This window comes from Raphanus sativus, chromosome 6, assembly GCF_000801105.2.
Source record: "Raphanus sativus cultivar WK10039 chromosome 6, ASM80110v3, whole genome shotgun sequence".
In the NCBI taxonomy this organism is placed as follows: Eukaryota; Viridiplantae; Streptophyta; class Magnoliopsida; order Brassicales; family Brassicaceae; genus Raphanus; species Raphanus sativus.
Window position 1 is genome coordinate 16,111,730 of NC_079516.1, and position 16,428 is coordinate 16,128,157.

The window sequence follows — 16,428 nt, forward strand, 5'->3', positions numbered from 1 at the left end:
CATAATATATTATAAATGAAATATACATTATATTAATATAATCATTTAAAAATAAAAGTTATATGACAAAAAATAATAAGTAGAGAATGATGATTTAGTATTGTTAAAGTTGTAAATAAGATAAAATAAAAATATTATATTCATAAAACTAGATAAATATATTTTTAAAATATGTGTTGTAACAAAGTTATTTATTGACCAAACAAAAGAAAAAAAGTAGATCAACACCACCAAATGTTGACGGGTGAAATCTGCAAAACTATTGAATTGCATGCAGATCTCCCGTTTGAACTGCTTTTACAAATAGAAAATGTTGAATGGTGAATGTAGTGCGGGAAAACTGCATGTGGAGGAAAACTACACTTGTCCCGCTACTCCATTCGGACACCTAGAGTAACTTTAAAGTTAGAGTAAATATTTACTCTATATTAACTATACAATCACACCCTAAAGTGAAGAAATAATTTACTCTACATACCTTCAATTTTTGAGTAAACCAGTGGAAAACTTATTTCACTTAATTGACAAAAAAGTGAAAATGAGAGTAAAAATTGAATTGAGAGTAAATATTTACTTTAAGAAGTATATGCAGTCATACCCTGTGTGTGATTAGCAACATTAGAGTAAAATGAAATTAAAAAAATGGTCAAAAAAAGAAAAATTAAACGGTAAAAAATGAGTGCGTTTCCCTCCTAATCAATAGTGTGATTAGAGTAAATATGAAAAGATAGTATATCACTTGACTGGTGACTTTTTAGCTTAACTGAAGAATAAATATATATCAAGAGTAAAAGTTTACTCTATAAATATCATACAGTCATAGCTTTGTATTTTTTTATTATTCATTATATATTTCACTTACTCTATAGCTTTCACTCCAAATTATTCCACTTTAGTTACTCTCATCTACTCTAGTCTCTATTTTTTGCCAATCACACCACTACAGGAAATGTGGGTATTAATAGCATTTGATTATAGCGTTTTTTGACATTTCTGCTATTGTATATCAACACTTGATTTTTTTATAGCGTTTGTTGATTTAAAACGCTATATTTGTTATGGCGGGAAAAAAAATTAGGCATGTTAATTTATTAACTATAGGCGCCAACACTTGGAGAAAAAAAAAATTTGCCACCAAAACATTTCTCAGATTCACTTAGATGGCTTTGTATTTGAGCAAAAAAAAAAGGCTTTGTGTTATTTCTCAGAACCTTAAACTGGAGTCTCTTTCTCCACCTCTCTCTCTCGCGAACTCACTGTCTCTTTATCTCCATCTCTCCTTCATTAGATTTTGACCCTTTTGTTGTAGTTGTTGTTAAATAGTGGATTTGGGTTTTTAGCTCTCTCTCTCTCTCTTTCTCTCTTTCTCTCTTTCTCTCTTTCTCACGGCTCCACCTCCTAAAACTCGTAAACTTTTCGTGTGTTCTTGTCTTTCCGCGATCTGATTCCAAAATTCCTTCACTTTCCAGAGAAAGAGATCAAAGAGGAGGGAGCGTGTTCAGATTGGAGCTAGCGATTCTTCAGTGGCGGGCTTCAACGTTACCGTCATCATCATGAAAAAATGGATCTTCCAGGTATATCCCTTTATTTATCTGATCTCTCTGTCTTATGGATGTAAAGTTTACACCTTTTTCTTGGAAATTTATGCAGAAACTGGATTTCAAGTTTCCATTGTCGTTTTGTGTGTTCACTTCATATGCTCATCTATTGGAGCTTACATTGTGATTAAAGTTCTGAAGCTTAAGCCTTTGATCGTGGTTGAGCCAGAGGATCGATGAAGGAGGATCCCAATGTCTTTCATGTTCTGTATCAACATCTGTGTTGGGAAATGTCAGCCTTATAGATACATCCCTGTTTCTTTCATACAGACGATTAAGTCCTTCACTCCAGCTACTACAGGTTAGGGTTTGAGATGTGATCTTTCTCTTTGTATTATGTTCTTGGATCTCAAGAGAATCTTTGATTGTTTCTTGTTGTGTTTTGAGCTGTTGTGTTACAGTGGCTTGTGTTTAGGAAGTGCTTTGACTGGTGTATTTGGGCGTCTCTTGTCCCCATTGTTGGAGGGATTCTTCTGACCTCTGTAACAGAGCTTAGCTTTAACTTGTTTGGGTTCTGTGCTGCTCTGTTTGGGTGTTTAGCTACTTCCACTAAGACCATTCTTGTTGTGTACAAAGGGAAACTTGATAACCAAAGACGTATTGCTGTCAAGAGGCTTAACAGGAAAGCTTGGCCTGATTCTTGTCAGTTTCTGGTATACATCTTTGTTTAAAGCTCTTACCTTTATGCAATTCTGGTTCTTGAATCTTTGCTTTTATTTTTCGGTAGGATGAAGCTAAAGCTGTTGGGCAGTTAAGGAACTATAGGATGGGAAGTCTGCTTGGATGTTGCTATGAAGGTGAAGAGAGACTTCTTGTTCCTGAGTTTATGCCTAACAAAACTCTGGCTAAGCATCTTTTCCACTGTAAGATTTAGCTTTCTTCTGTCGGTTATGGATCTCTATGTATGGTTACATCAAGCTTGAGACAGAAAGTGTTAATATGTTTCAGGGGAGTTGCAACCTATGAAGTGGTAGCTTTACATATTGCTCTGGCTCGTATTCCTGGTGGTGCTTGCCGTGGAACTGCTAATATGAGTGACTTAACTAGGTTGTGGACTAGATTATGGTTGTGATTGTGTGTATTTTGGCTGGTAAAGCTGCTAGAGCTTAAGTGATTGTTGTTCCTTCTCTGCCTAAACAGACATATTTTTTTTCTTCTCTGCCTAAAGTAAAGTTTGAAGTTCGTCTTTTTTAAGACTTATGTTTCTTAGTAAAATTTTTATTTGTAAATAATATGTTTTATGATTGCTTTAAATTTTGAAATTTCATCAAAAGAAAAACGTTATGTTCAAAAATTAAACTATTGTTTATATTTATAAAGTACCTATTAAATTTTGATATGTTAAAAAAAAAATTTGTATTTTGTAATTAAAAAAAAATCCTAAACCCTAAACATGTTTTTAAACAGTAAACATAAATTACAAAATTCAGTTTTTCATAATGCTTTAATCTTAACCTTAAATTCAAAATTTAATCATTTTAAAAATCTATAAAACCTTTTTTGCTTATTTGTATTTTGTAATTAAAAAGCCAAAACCCTAAACCCTAAACATGTTTTAAGATTCTAAACATAATTTAAATTTTTTACTATTTTCATAGTATAATTTTAGTCTTGAACTTAAACTCAAAATTGAATAATTTTAAAATATAATCTCAAATTTAAAATCAAAACCTCAAACACTAAATTTTAAATCTACATCCTACACTAATACCCTAAACCCCAAACTCAAACCCTACATATAAAGTCAAAAATCTAATTACTACAAATAATACAATTACTAAACTAAAACCTATTTCTTATATAAACAATAACATTTTATTTTCGAATATTTATCTTAACCAGAATTCTATTTCACAAACCCTTCAAACCCTAAATCCCAAATTCAAACCCTACATATAAAGTCAAAAACCTAATTACTACAATCAGTATGATTACTAAAATAAAACCTATTCCTTATATAAACAATAACTTTATTAATATATTTTCAAATATTGATCTTAACCAGAATTATATTTCACAAATCTTTCAAACCCTAAACCCCAAAGCTTAAATTCAAATCTCTAATATATATTCCAAAAGTATATTAAACATTTTAAACTTAAACTATATATTTTCAAAAAATATCTAACTATATAGGTTATAACTTTCAAATACAAAAATATAAATATAATACCATAAACCACATACTTTGAACACCAAACCCTATATCATAAACACCAATCCTTTCATTTTGAACTTGTAATCTTAAAATTTTAATTATAAACCATAAAATAAAAATAAAAAATTTAACTGTATACATACAGCCATTATTTAAAACTAAAGATTTTTTTCTATAAATTAAAGATATGGTTATTGATATTGACCAATAAGATAGCTTAAAAATTTAAAACAAAGAAGTTAAAAAGAAAAAAATAGAAAAAAATGATATTGACCAATAAGATAGATCTACACGGATCACAATCTCTACCGTTGGATTAGAATGGACAAAGGTAATCTAACGCTCTATCTTTTCCTTTCTTTTCTGCGTCTCTTTCGATCTCTTTCTGCGTCTCTTTATTTTCTACAGATCTCAGAAGAAAAAATTAATCTCTCATCTCTCTCCCTCTCTCCCTCTCTCTCTCTCCATGTCTCTGTTTCGATCTCCTCTCCTCTCAGTCCCAAGGGTTTTTACTGATTCGAAGTGTTAAACACAGATCTTGTCTTGTCTCGAGACTCACTTTCCTTCTGTCTCACTTTGGATTAGGGTTTCGATTTGTCCTCACTATTCTGCATCAATGGGTCTCGATTAGGGTTTCAGAGATTTAATGGTTAGTTTGGATGCTAAAGCTGCTTGAGCCAATCTGATTGCTGTTCCTTCTAGAAATAGAAGTTTATTTGCAGGTAAGGGCATGAAGAAGATCGTTTGACCTCCACACCACCACGACAGGTAAACTCACATCCCCTTTCTTTTATCTGTTCTCTCTTTCTTTTCATCTGATTCCGGTTTTGTTTTTCTATTCTTAGTTAAAAAAGGCGGAAGAGGCTGAAGAAGCTTGCTGGTGGTGGTATTGGCGTCAACTATGGTGGTCTCGGCGTCAACAGTGGTCGTCTCGACATCGTCAATGGTAGCTTAGCGCAGTGGAGGAGGGGAGGAGGCTGAATAAGCTTTACTGTGGTGTTCTAGGCTGGTGGTCTCGGCCTTAAAGATGAAGAAACCAAAGAAACTGAAATTGACGGCAAAAAGTTTAGATGTAGGGTTAATTTTTGGTTAGGTTAAGCTTTAGGTTTACATTTCTAAACCAAGTTTTGTAAACCAGAATTTATTTGTAAACCAGAATTAAATTACTAAATAAAATTTTATTTTAATTATATTAATTGGCCTATTTAATTTAATTTTAACTAATTATTATTAATTAATTTTCGGATAATTAAAAAACTAATTAATAACACGAAAGATTTGCTATCTTTGCTACTGAGAAAAATAAAATTATTAGGTTCTAATAACATTTGTTAAACGTTATTATAAATATTAACAATTGCGAACACAAAAGCGCTGTTGTTATAAACTTAATAATAGCACAACCGAAAACCGCTATTAAAAGGGTCGGACCTATTATAACGGGCGATGTCAGAGCGTTCAAGGAAACGCTATTGAAAATGAATCATAGCGCTTTTCGTCCGCTATTACTACCCACGTTTCCTGTAGTGCACGATATGTGGAATGCAGATAAATACATGTATATACTTAATAATTTGGGAATTTTCCAACATTGTTGGCATCTACTCATTGTTGACTCATCGCTATTAAATTAATTTGGCAGCTCTCGGGCTGGCATTTTCATCATCGCTATTAAAAACCTTTGGCATGTGGGGTTTCGGAAGGACTCAACTTGTTGCATTCACTATCCTATATTATCTTTAAAAGCACTAGATAGATTCAAACTAGGCCTATATTCAAAATATTAAAAAAAAACTCCCCACGAAAAACATTACACAACAAGAAAATGTATAAGAATATAATTATATTTTAGTTTAATGGTTATCCAAGAAAATATGAAAACTTAGCTGTTAAAATGTAAATTTTGGTGGTAAATTCTGAATTTGTGTTTATCTTTATATTTTTTTGACGTATATGTTCCCGTAGTTGTTATATACTGTAGTTATATATTGTTTCTAATTCTTTTTTTTGGGTCAAATATTGTTTCTCTTTCTATTTCTATTTTCAACTCTCTACTGACGGATGAGAGGAAGCTAGGAGAAAAAATAATGATTCTGCGAATAAGACACATGAAATAAATCGTGAACTTTTGTAGTACCACAGGGCCATGACATTGACGTATATCTTATTATCGTTTGATTATAAACGTAGAAAGTGCCGTGCCTGTAATTTAAGAGGCCTATGGCTCGATTTTTAAAATGTAGCCAGTTTTTTTTAAAAAGGTTAACAAGCAATATAATAATGAAAATTAGTAGGTCAAGAAACAAAAAGAAAAAATAGTCGACAAAAAGAAAAAAAATATTATAAAAGTGCTTAAGCTAACGAGGCCAACTGTCAAAATTAAAATAACTGAAAATAATAGTCAAGTTCAAGATTGAAATCGTAGACTAGTAAAAATGTTTTGACACATGAGTTACCCTACTGGTCCGTACGAATAAATTATCAAAATGTGGCCCTGTAAATTAAGGCGGTTTGCCTTTTATCTTATTTATAAAAAAAAAATTACTATTCAAGAATAATCTTTAAAGAGCAAAACAAGAATAAAATTTTGTTTTAAATGAATCATAATTTTGGAATATTATATTGGGTTTGTTTCTTTAGATATATAAACTCAATTTTGACCATATTAACAAATTGGGTCGGTTTCTGTATCAATTATTTGATTTGATGAAGATGGGATTGAACAGTTTATTTGAGTACTTATTACCAGCAAAGGTAACCCAGGAAACCAATAACGCAGTCTGATTTACACCTCTGACTAGTTTTTTAAAGCAGACAATCAAAGTCTCATATTTACAAGATCAACAAAGACTCACTTCAGCAGAAAAAAAAGAAAAAAAGAAGGAATACAAATAAACTTAATTTCATTTTCATTATTGTTTTGAAATATAAAATGGATATTGCATGAAAGGTTGGGCTGGACCAATAAAAATGGCGGCTACAGCTGGCGACTTTCCTGTCCAATGCTCACCTCAACCTCTTTATTTCCTCACGTGACCCTCTTAACTTTCTCGCATCCTCAAAATCTAACGGCTCAAATTCCTCAATAAACTACATTTTTTGTTTTATCATTTTGCCAAAACTTGGTAGCACTGCCATTTCTGGGGGACGAATGGGTCCCGCTCGCTTGCTTTTTATTGCTTATGTTTTTGTAAAGATCTGCTTCTGTCAAAGATTCTCTGTATATTTGAAAAGGTACGGTTGAATATTTGTATCTTTTTTTTTTTTATTTGTATATTTGTATCTTATTATAAGAGCATACTAGATTTTGACCCGCGCTTTCAAAGCGCGGATTTATTTTCCTTTATTTTTCTAAATTGACAAATATTTAGTTTAGTAAATGTCATATTTTCATATATTTATTTTTTTATAAAAGACTTAAGCTTTTTATCTTTCTTTATCGTGTTTCATTTTAAATGAGTATAGGCCTGAGTACAATATCCGGACCCGAATAACCAACCCGAAACCGACCCGAAAATCAGGGTCCTGAACCCGATCTGACCCGGGGTAAATATCCGAATGAGTTCTAAATTGCTATATCCGAAGAACCGGTCTCAAACCTGACCCGAACCGAGAACCGAATGAGTACCCGAAGATATCTGAAATGTGAATATATATCTAAAATATATGTTATAGTTATATTTATAATTATTTTAATATTTTACATTAATATTATAATTTAATTACAGTAGTTATTTTTGGTACTTTGAGTATTTTTGGATAAAATATGATAGGTTGAATAAAAGTTTACCCAAAAAAAACTGTATAGAATGGATATTTTGGTTATTTTTGGTTACTTTTGAGTAATTTGGATACAAAATTTTGAACCGAATCTAATACTTTGGTTACTTTGAGTATAAATAACCAAACCCGTTTTAGATACTTTGGTTATTTGGTTATTTTTCATGTTTTTATGCATGAGAACCGAACCCACCCGGACCCGGAAAGATCCGACTCGAATCCGACCCGAAATTTTATAATACCCGAATGAGGTTTAATTTCAAAACCCGAAAAATCAGATACCCAAAAGAACCGATCCATACCCGAACGTCCAGGTCTAATGAGTATTTATGTTTAGAAAATTAAACTTTTTTTTAATGAATTAAATTGGTATAACTCTGATAAATTAATTTTATTATGTGGTTAATTTTTTAAATAAAAAAGTTATATAATTTTAGTAAAGATTTATACTTTTCAATGAAAAAAATCAATTTTTTATGAATGCTTAAATTATATTAAAAAAAGAAAAAAACATAATAACTAAGTGATTAATTTTTGTTCACTACAAAAAATATTAAGAATGGTTGAAAATAAATTATTTGAACTTGGAAAAAAAAATAAGAATTGGATCTGATTTCTTAATCGGCCCAAATGCCCCAAGAGAGATCTGATGTGGGCAGTGGGCTGAATCAAAAAGAAAGACCCAATATAGATGTGTTATTGATATTACTTGATTGCCCTTAATGAAATGTGCAATGTTAGTAAAGAAAAGGGTAATTTTAGTAAAAAGACCAATAGGATCCTGCTTTAATAGTATAGATAGAATCAAATTCACTTCATCCATACTCTATTTCTTCCTCTAAAATAGAGATTGCTATTTTCACATCTATAAATAGGAGAAGAAATAGCAATTCTCTATTTTTATTCTATAAGACCATCTCCAATGTATTTTGTTATTTTCACTTCTAAAATAGAGAAACTTTATAATAGATGTGGAATATGCTCCAATGTATTTCTCTAAAATAACAATCTCTATTTTGTAGAGTAAAAAAATAGAGGAATGCTTTTTTTTCCTCTATAAATAGAGGAAAAAATAGAGATCTCTATTATAGAGGAAGAAATAAAGGTGGGTTGGAGCATTTTTACCTCTAAATGCTATTATAAAAGTGAAAATAGCAATGAGTTGGAATTGTTCTAGAAATTGCTATTATAGAGAAATACATTGGAGTAAACTCCACCTCTATTGTAGAGTTCCTCTATTTTAGAGACAAAAATAGAAGAATATATTGGAGATAGTCTTAGCTTTGGTTGCTTCTTCGTTCACTTTTGCGTCAAGTGGTTTGGGTTGGAAGAATAAAGTAATAATGAGTTAATTTAATTAACAATGAAAGATCAATTATAATATAAAACTAGGTGATTTTTTCCGTGCATGCACGTATATAAATATTTATAAAATAAATATATGATAGAAATTTTAATGTTTTAATTTAAATTTTAGTTATCTTTTTAATTTATACGTATAATTTATTATAAATAATATTATATTATTTTAGTTAGACATGTAATTTGAATATATAATTTTAATCGATTTGATTGTTACTTTGATATATTGAACTGTATTTTCTTCTTCAAGTTCAACCATATTATATTTTGTTCTGAAAATAGATTAAAATTTTGATTACATTTTTTTTTGAAATTAGACTTTTGATTTTGAACGTAAAAATTTAGATTGTTTAAGTTACTCATTTTGTGGGTTGTATTGAGTTACACATATTTCTTCGAACCATATTACTTTTGATAATAGTTAAACTAAATTTGATTATTTTTATTCATTGCATTAGTTTAGTTCTTCATCTTTATTTTTATATATAGTTTCGTGATTTTTTGTATAATTTTATATTTATGGATTTGCGGAAAATAGTAGAAAAGACTGAAATGATGATATAAGTATGAAGTTTTATAGATGAACATTACCGATAAATTTTGAAAACTCATGAACATATATCAACACTTAGATTTTTTTGTAAATTTAAAGTAACTTTCTACTTTAGATGTATAAAATAGAAATTAAAAATATTCTAAACAATCTTAACCATAAAAATTCTAAATTGTTAGGTATTCTTATTATAGGTATATTCTGTTGTATATATATAAATATTAAGACTTACAGATTTTTTAGTACTATTTAGGTTTGATTAAAGTTTGTAGATTTTAATTTTTGTAGTTTATTATATAGAAAATGTAAATCAAAACTAAAATTCAACAAAAATAAATTATGCAAAAATGAATAAACATCTCAATAGTAGAAATTATAATATATCTTTAGTTCATCAATGATATTTTAGTATATGTTATTATACTAATTCTGTAATAATCTAAGAAAATAGACAGATATAAATAAAATGTATTTATTAATTTTGAAATATATTTTATGATGTTTAATATTATTTTTAAATCGATGATTATCTTTTAATTTGTGAAATTTCCTTTTTGTGTAATCACATTATATATATTATATTTTCATAAAATATGTTTTCTTTCCTTTTTGTAAATATAACTTTTGTTATTAATATTTCCTTTTTATTATATGTTATTTGGAAAAATATGAAAAGGGAAACTGAAATATAAACTTAATTAGCATAAATCGTTAAATATCTTTTAATAATTAGATATAATATTTTTAACTTTTTTTTTTATAATATTTTAACTTATTAAGGGTGTCTCTGTAAATAATTACGTGATCGCGACACGTAATAAACCGACTTCTCAAATAATATTATATAGATTATCACTGGATGTCAAAAAAAAAATATATATATATATATATATAAAGGTTTTTTTGGTAAAAGACCCAAATATTATGGGCGAAGACTAGTAAAAACTGTAAATAAAGATGTCTCCCAAGACTCAAACAAATGACATGATACAGTTTGTAGTAATATTCTACTTTTTAATAAACTAGTAGTAGTATTTTACAATTTAGTTAGTGCATATTTTTACGTATAGAAGGAAATGAAAGTATTGGGTGAATAAAAATCGAGGTTGTGCTAGAGCAAACTCTTTTTAACTTCAAATCTATTTTTAACTACTTACTTTTATTAGGAGGGAATATTTACTGATTAATTCAAATTAGTTAACACTAAGATTCCGGAGATTCCAATATAGAAAAGTCAAAGATTCAAAGAACAAGTCCAGGTCCTCGCGTTGTATCCGAGTCACCATCCACTCATCCTTCATATCTTCCTCCACCGTCTCTCCAGAAATTTCCTATTTCAATTAAAATAAAAAAACAATAGTCATCAATATTATCAATTAAATACTTATCCAATGACTCATCCTATAGTCAGTGCCTGGCTGTCTCTGTCGTCCGTAATTATTATGGTAACATATATTGTTGAGTTAAATTTAAGAATTTGACTTTCTTTATAAAGATTCCGTCGTAACTTTAGATGATTTAATTTTATCACAATCCTATTATATCGAACACGTAAAACGTGTATGTATATGCATATAGTTTTATACTCCTCTATAAATATATGTGGCAGTAACAAAGGAGGAGACATCAATCACACAACAAAGCGTTTAGAGAAGAAAAGAAAAGCGATAAAAGCGAGAAGCCTAAGAAACATCAAAAGAGAAGAAAAACAATTTTACTTTTCATTTTATCAAGAACATCTTTGAATTTTATGGCAACCCGTCTCCTCCGAACAAACTTTATCCGTCGCCCTTACCGTTTCTCCGCTTTGAGCCCGGTGGGTCAGCCCACCGTGACCGCTTCAACCGCCGTTGTCCCAGAGATACTCTCCTTCGGACAACAAGCGCCAGAGCCGCCTGTCCACCACCCAAAACCAAACGAAGCTCGCCATGACATCGATTTGTCCGACCAAGCTCGTCTCTTTGCCTCTGTCCCCACCTCCGATCTCCTCCGATCCACCGCCGTGCTGCATGCGGCGGCGATAGGTCCTATGGTGGATCTTGGATCGTGGGTCATGAGCTCTAAACTCATGGACAACGCCGTAACTCGTGCCATGGTCATTGGACTTGTGAAAAGTACGTTTTATGACCATTTCTGCGCCGGTGAAGACGCTGACGCAGCCGCGCAACGCGTCAGAAGTGTTTACGAGGCTACGGGTCTTAAAGGTATGCTTGTGTACGGCGTCGAACACGCCGATGACGCCGCCTCTTGTGATGATAACATGCACCATTTCCTTCGAACCATTGAAGCTGCCAAATCCTTACCAACATCTCACGTAAGCAACCCTAACTCCAAATTCCTCCTTTTTGTCTTTTTAATATATATTTCTTTATTTCATTTCAGAGGTCCTCCGTTTTTTTTTACATCGCCGAAAATCATTTTAAAAATCGTATTAGAAAAGACAAAAGAAATCTATCATTCCATATCTCAAGTTTAACTATTCAAATATTAGTTTCTAAAACAAATCATTTTAATGGAGACCTCTAATTATAAAATTAGGGCAAGTCGGTTCCGACAGCCGAATCTCCGTACCCTGTCAAAGTACACACTTGCATAGACGTGCATATTTATATTTCCCTTTTCATATAAAATTAATAATTGATTAAATTACTCGCACGCGTTTTCAAAAATGTTTTCGCGTTTAATTTATTTACTTTTTTAGCAACAATTTATTTACTTTCAAAAAATATTTTAGACACGGTGATAAACTAAAAGCATTACGTCACTATCTTACCTGACTAGATTTATACGCACAAGGTCCCTGACCTTGCAGATGGACTAGAACTTTCGTCAGAAAGCTAGTATAAGAGCATGATTATTGCATGATTATTGCAAAGATTCTTAGCAAAAATCTTTAATACATATATATGTATATATATGTATATGTATATATTATATATATGTATGTAATTGTTTGTTAAAGATTTTACGGAAACCGAAACCAAAAGTTTCTTAATTAAGGAATTTTCGGTTTCGGTTTCCGTAAAGTTCTTAGCAAACAATTACATACGCATATATAATATATATATATATATATATACATATATGTGTATTAAGAACTTTTGATAAGAATCTTTGCAATAATCATGCTCTAACACTTTAGGAATATTCTCCCTTTACAAAAACCGGTTTGTTCCGGTTTATTTATTATCTTTGGTTTTATAGTAACCCGTTATTTTTCCTTGCCCTAACAGTTTAGCTCAGTGGTCGTGAAGATAACTGCGATTTGTCCCATCAGTCTTCTAAAACGAGTGAGTGATTTGCTTCGATGGGAATACAAGACTAAGAACTTCAATCTCTCGTGGAAGCTCAAATCCTTCCCGGTTTTCTCCGATTCAAGCCCTCTCTACCACACAAACTCAGAACCGGAACCGTTAACCGCCGAAGAAGAACGGGAGCTAGCAGCAGCTCATGTAAGGATCCAAGACATCTGTAGGAAATGCCAAGAGTCCAATGTACCTTTGCTGGTCGATGCGGAAGACACAATTCTCCAACCCGCGATCGACTACATGGCTTACTCATCAGCGATCTTGTTCAATGCGGACAAAGACAGACCTATTGTCTACAACACGATTCAGGCCTACTTGAGAGACGCTGGTGAGAGGTTGCATCTGGCTGTACAAGAAGCCGAGAAAGAAAATGTTCCTATGGGGTTTAAGTTGGTGAGAGGTGCTTATATGTCTAGCGAAGCTAAGTTGGCAGATTCCTTGGGACACAAGTCACCAGTTCATGATACAATTCAGAACACGCATGATTGCTACAATAACTGCATGACTTTCCTAATGGAGAAAGCCTCGAACGGTTCAGGCTTTGGTGTGGTTCTTGCAACACATAACGCTGATTCTGGTAAGCCATTGAAACACAATTTAAACAGATGATTTTCGTTCTTTTTTTTGGGTGAAATAGATTGCTGACTAGAGTAACGTTTTTAAAATTTTAGGGAGACTTGCATCAAAGAAGGCGAGTGAGCTCAATATCGATAAAGAGAATGGGAAGATAGAGTTTGCACAGCTATACGGTATGTCAGATGCATTGTCCTTCGGTTTAAAGAGAGCCGGGTTCAATGTTAGCAAGTACATGCCATTCGGACCGGTCGAAACCGCTATACCTTATCTTGTCCGACGTGCTTATGAGAACCGAGGAATGATGGCCACTGGCGCCACTGACCGTCAACTCATGAGGTAATTAATTAACTTCAAAACATATTTAACTTATACATATCATTAGTCCGGTTAACATCGATTTTGGATTTAGCTGAGCAATGTTGATATTGGTTATTGCAGGATGGAACTTAAGAGGAGATTACTCGCCGGAAATGCGTGAAGAGAAGAGTTTAATTGCCCTTATGTATGGAGCCATTAAATGGAATTGGGAAATGTAGATCAACGAATTTGTTCTGTGTAGATTATAAGAAAAATATATATTGTAAGAAATTGAGTAGGTAAGAAAATTTCATCTGGTTTTGTTGTAAGGGGAAATATATTTAATTAAATCATTCATCAATGTATATTCACCCTTCCTTATCAATAATAATGGAATTACCTTATATTTACTCTTCATTCGGTTATTTAAGATGTTTTACCTAATTAGGTTACTCGTAACATGGTAGATAGGTTCCTCTTCTGATTAGTTAGAGGAATTTCGAATATCTGTTTTTTTTTTCATTCAAATTTTTATGTAAAATTATCCATGGACGTATCTTTAATAAATTAAAACTACTGTGGTTAGTTGCCATCACTAAATTTTTATACTTTTTGTTAATTAAAGTAGAAAGAGGTGAGAACATTGAGTAAAGAATTAAGAATCAATAAAAAAGGAAAAGAACGTGAAAGAGAGAAGACTACTTCATAAGAGCATGATTATTGCATGATTATTGCAAAGATTCTTAGCAAAAATCTTTAATACATATATATGTATATATATGTATATGTATATATTATATATATGTATGTAATTGTTTGTTAAAGATTTTACGGAAACCGAAACCAAAAGTTTCTTAATTAAGGAATTTTCGGTTTCGGTTTCCGTAAAGTTCTTAGCAAACAATTACATACGCATATATGTGTTATATATATATATATATATATATATATACATATATATACAAATAAGTCTCCTGGACCAGATGGGTTCAATGCAGAATTTTATAAGGCTACATGGGAAATCATTGGTTCAGAATTTGTGATAGCAGTTCAAGCTTTCTTTGATAAAGGCTTCCTTCCTAAGGGTATTAATTCTACAATCTTGGCTTTGATACCGAAAAAAACGAATGCGATGGAGATGAAGGACTACAGACCTATATCATGTTGCAACGTCATTTATAAGGTGATCTCTAAACTATTAGCCAATAGACTCAAGAAGATCCTGCCGCAATTTATTTCGGCAAATCAGTCAGCCTTTGTGAGTGAAAGACTCCTGATTGAAAACCTTCTTCTGGCTACTGAAATAGTGAAAGATTATCATAAAGAAACGGTATCTTCTCGATGTGCCATAAAGATTGATATATCGAAGGCGTTTGACTCTGTCCAATGGCCTTTCCTTCTCAACGTTCTCTCTGCGATGAATTTTCCTCAACCATTTATTCATTGGATCTCTTTGTGTATCTCTACAGCATCATTCTCGGTGCAAGTAAATGGTGAGCTATCTGGTTATTTCCAGAGTAAAAGAGGTCTCCGACAAGGTTGTTCGCTCTCCCCGTACCTATTTGTCATTGTTATGGACGTGCTTTCAAAACTGTTAGACAAGGCAGCAAGTATTCAGAAGTTTGGATATCATCCCCGATGCAAGAATCTGAGTTTGACTCACTTGGCATTTGCAGATGATCTTATGGTACTGTCTGATGGAAAAGTGAGATCTGTTGAAGGTATAGTAGCAGTATTTGATCAGTTTGCGAAGTACTCTGGTCTAAAAATCAGCATGGAGAAATCTACCTTGTACATGCAAGGTGTAACTGAAGAGATCCGCACTGAGATAGTTAACAGATTCAAATTTAGCGCAGGCACTCTCCCGGTGCGTTACTTGGGGCTTCCTCTCACCACCAAGAGTATGCAAAGCAGTGATTATCAGCCACTTATTGAGTCTCTCAAGAAAAGAATTGGTTCCTGGAAAAACCGATTTTTATCTTATGCAGGGAGATTAGAACTAATTGGTTCGGTCCTATGGAGTACTTCGAATTTTTGGTTATCTGCATTTCGCTTGCCAAGTGCCTGTATTAAAGAAATCGACAAGCTCTGCTCGGCATTCTTATGGTCTGGACATGATTTAAATCATAGGAAATCAAAGATGGCTTGGGCAGAAGTCTGTCGACCTACTGATGAAGGCGGTCTTGGACTCAGATCTCTCAAGGAAACAAATAAGGTTACTTTACTCAAGCTTCTTTGGAGATTGGTTTCTAACACATCTTCCCTCTGGGTTAGATGGATCAAGGATACTCTCATGAAGAATGAATCAATCTGGTCAATCAAGGAAGATAATAAACGAGGTTCATGGATGTGGAGGAAAATTTTGAAAGTTAGAAACTTGGCGCGAAATTTCTGTAAAGTGGAAGTGCACAATGGTGAAAAGACCTCGTTTTGGTATGATCATTGGTCTCCGATGGGTTGCTTGAGGGATGTGTTGGGTCCACGAGGACAAATAGACATGGGTATTGGCCAGTTTGACTCTGTTAAAACGGCCTGCACAAAACGTAGAAGAAGAAACCATCGCTCGAACGACCTCATTCAAATTGAAGACCATCTAAGGATGCTGACAAGAACAGAGGAAGAGGATATAGTCTTATGGAAAGGGAAGAATGATGTCTACAAGGCAAAGTTCACAGCTCGAGATACATGGAATCATATAAGAGTTACCGGAGGTAAGGTTAGTTGGCACAAAGGTCTCTGGTTCAGACAAGCAACACCGAAGTTTCGTTTTTGTGCATGGCTAGCTATGCATAATCG

At 32.4% G+C, this 16,428-nt stretch overlaps 1 protein-coding gene and 2 long non-coding RNA genes across 3 annotated transcripts; all 3 read left to right on the forward strand.

Moving 5' to 3' along the window:
• The first annotated feature begins 1,150 nt into the window (after positions 1-1,150).
• LOC130495903 (uncharacterized) lies at positions 1,151-2,792 on the forward strand. Its single transcript, XR_008934892.1, has 5 exons — positions 1,151-1,574; positions 1,651-1,899; positions 2,000-2,251; positions 2,326-2,461; positions 2,547-2,792. It is a non-coding gene; the product is annotated as an uncharacterized LOC130495903 (long non-coding RNA).
• A 1,281-nt stretch (positions 2,793-4,073) lies between these two features.
• LOC130496057 (uncharacterized) lies at positions 4,074-4,946 on the forward strand. The gene is made up of 2 exons (XR_008935081.1): positions 4,074-4,524; positions 4,602-4,946. It is a non-coding gene; the product is annotated as an uncharacterized LOC130496057 (long non-coding RNA).
• A 6,113-nt stretch (positions 4,947-11,059) lies between these two features.
• On the forward strand, positions 11,060-14,036 carry LOC108813821 (proline dehydrogenase 1, mitochondrial). The gene is made up of 4 exons (XM_018586492.2): positions 11,060-11,765; positions 12,685-13,336; positions 13,431-13,671; positions 13,774-14,036. Exons 1-4 carry the CDS (start codon positions 11,202-11,204, stop codon positions 13,811-13,813), a joined length of 1,497 nt encoding a protein of 498 aa, XP_018441994.1. The 5' UTR covers positions 11,060-11,201; the 3' UTR covers positions 13,814-14,036.
• Positions 14,037-16,428: the final 2,392 nt, after the last annotated feature.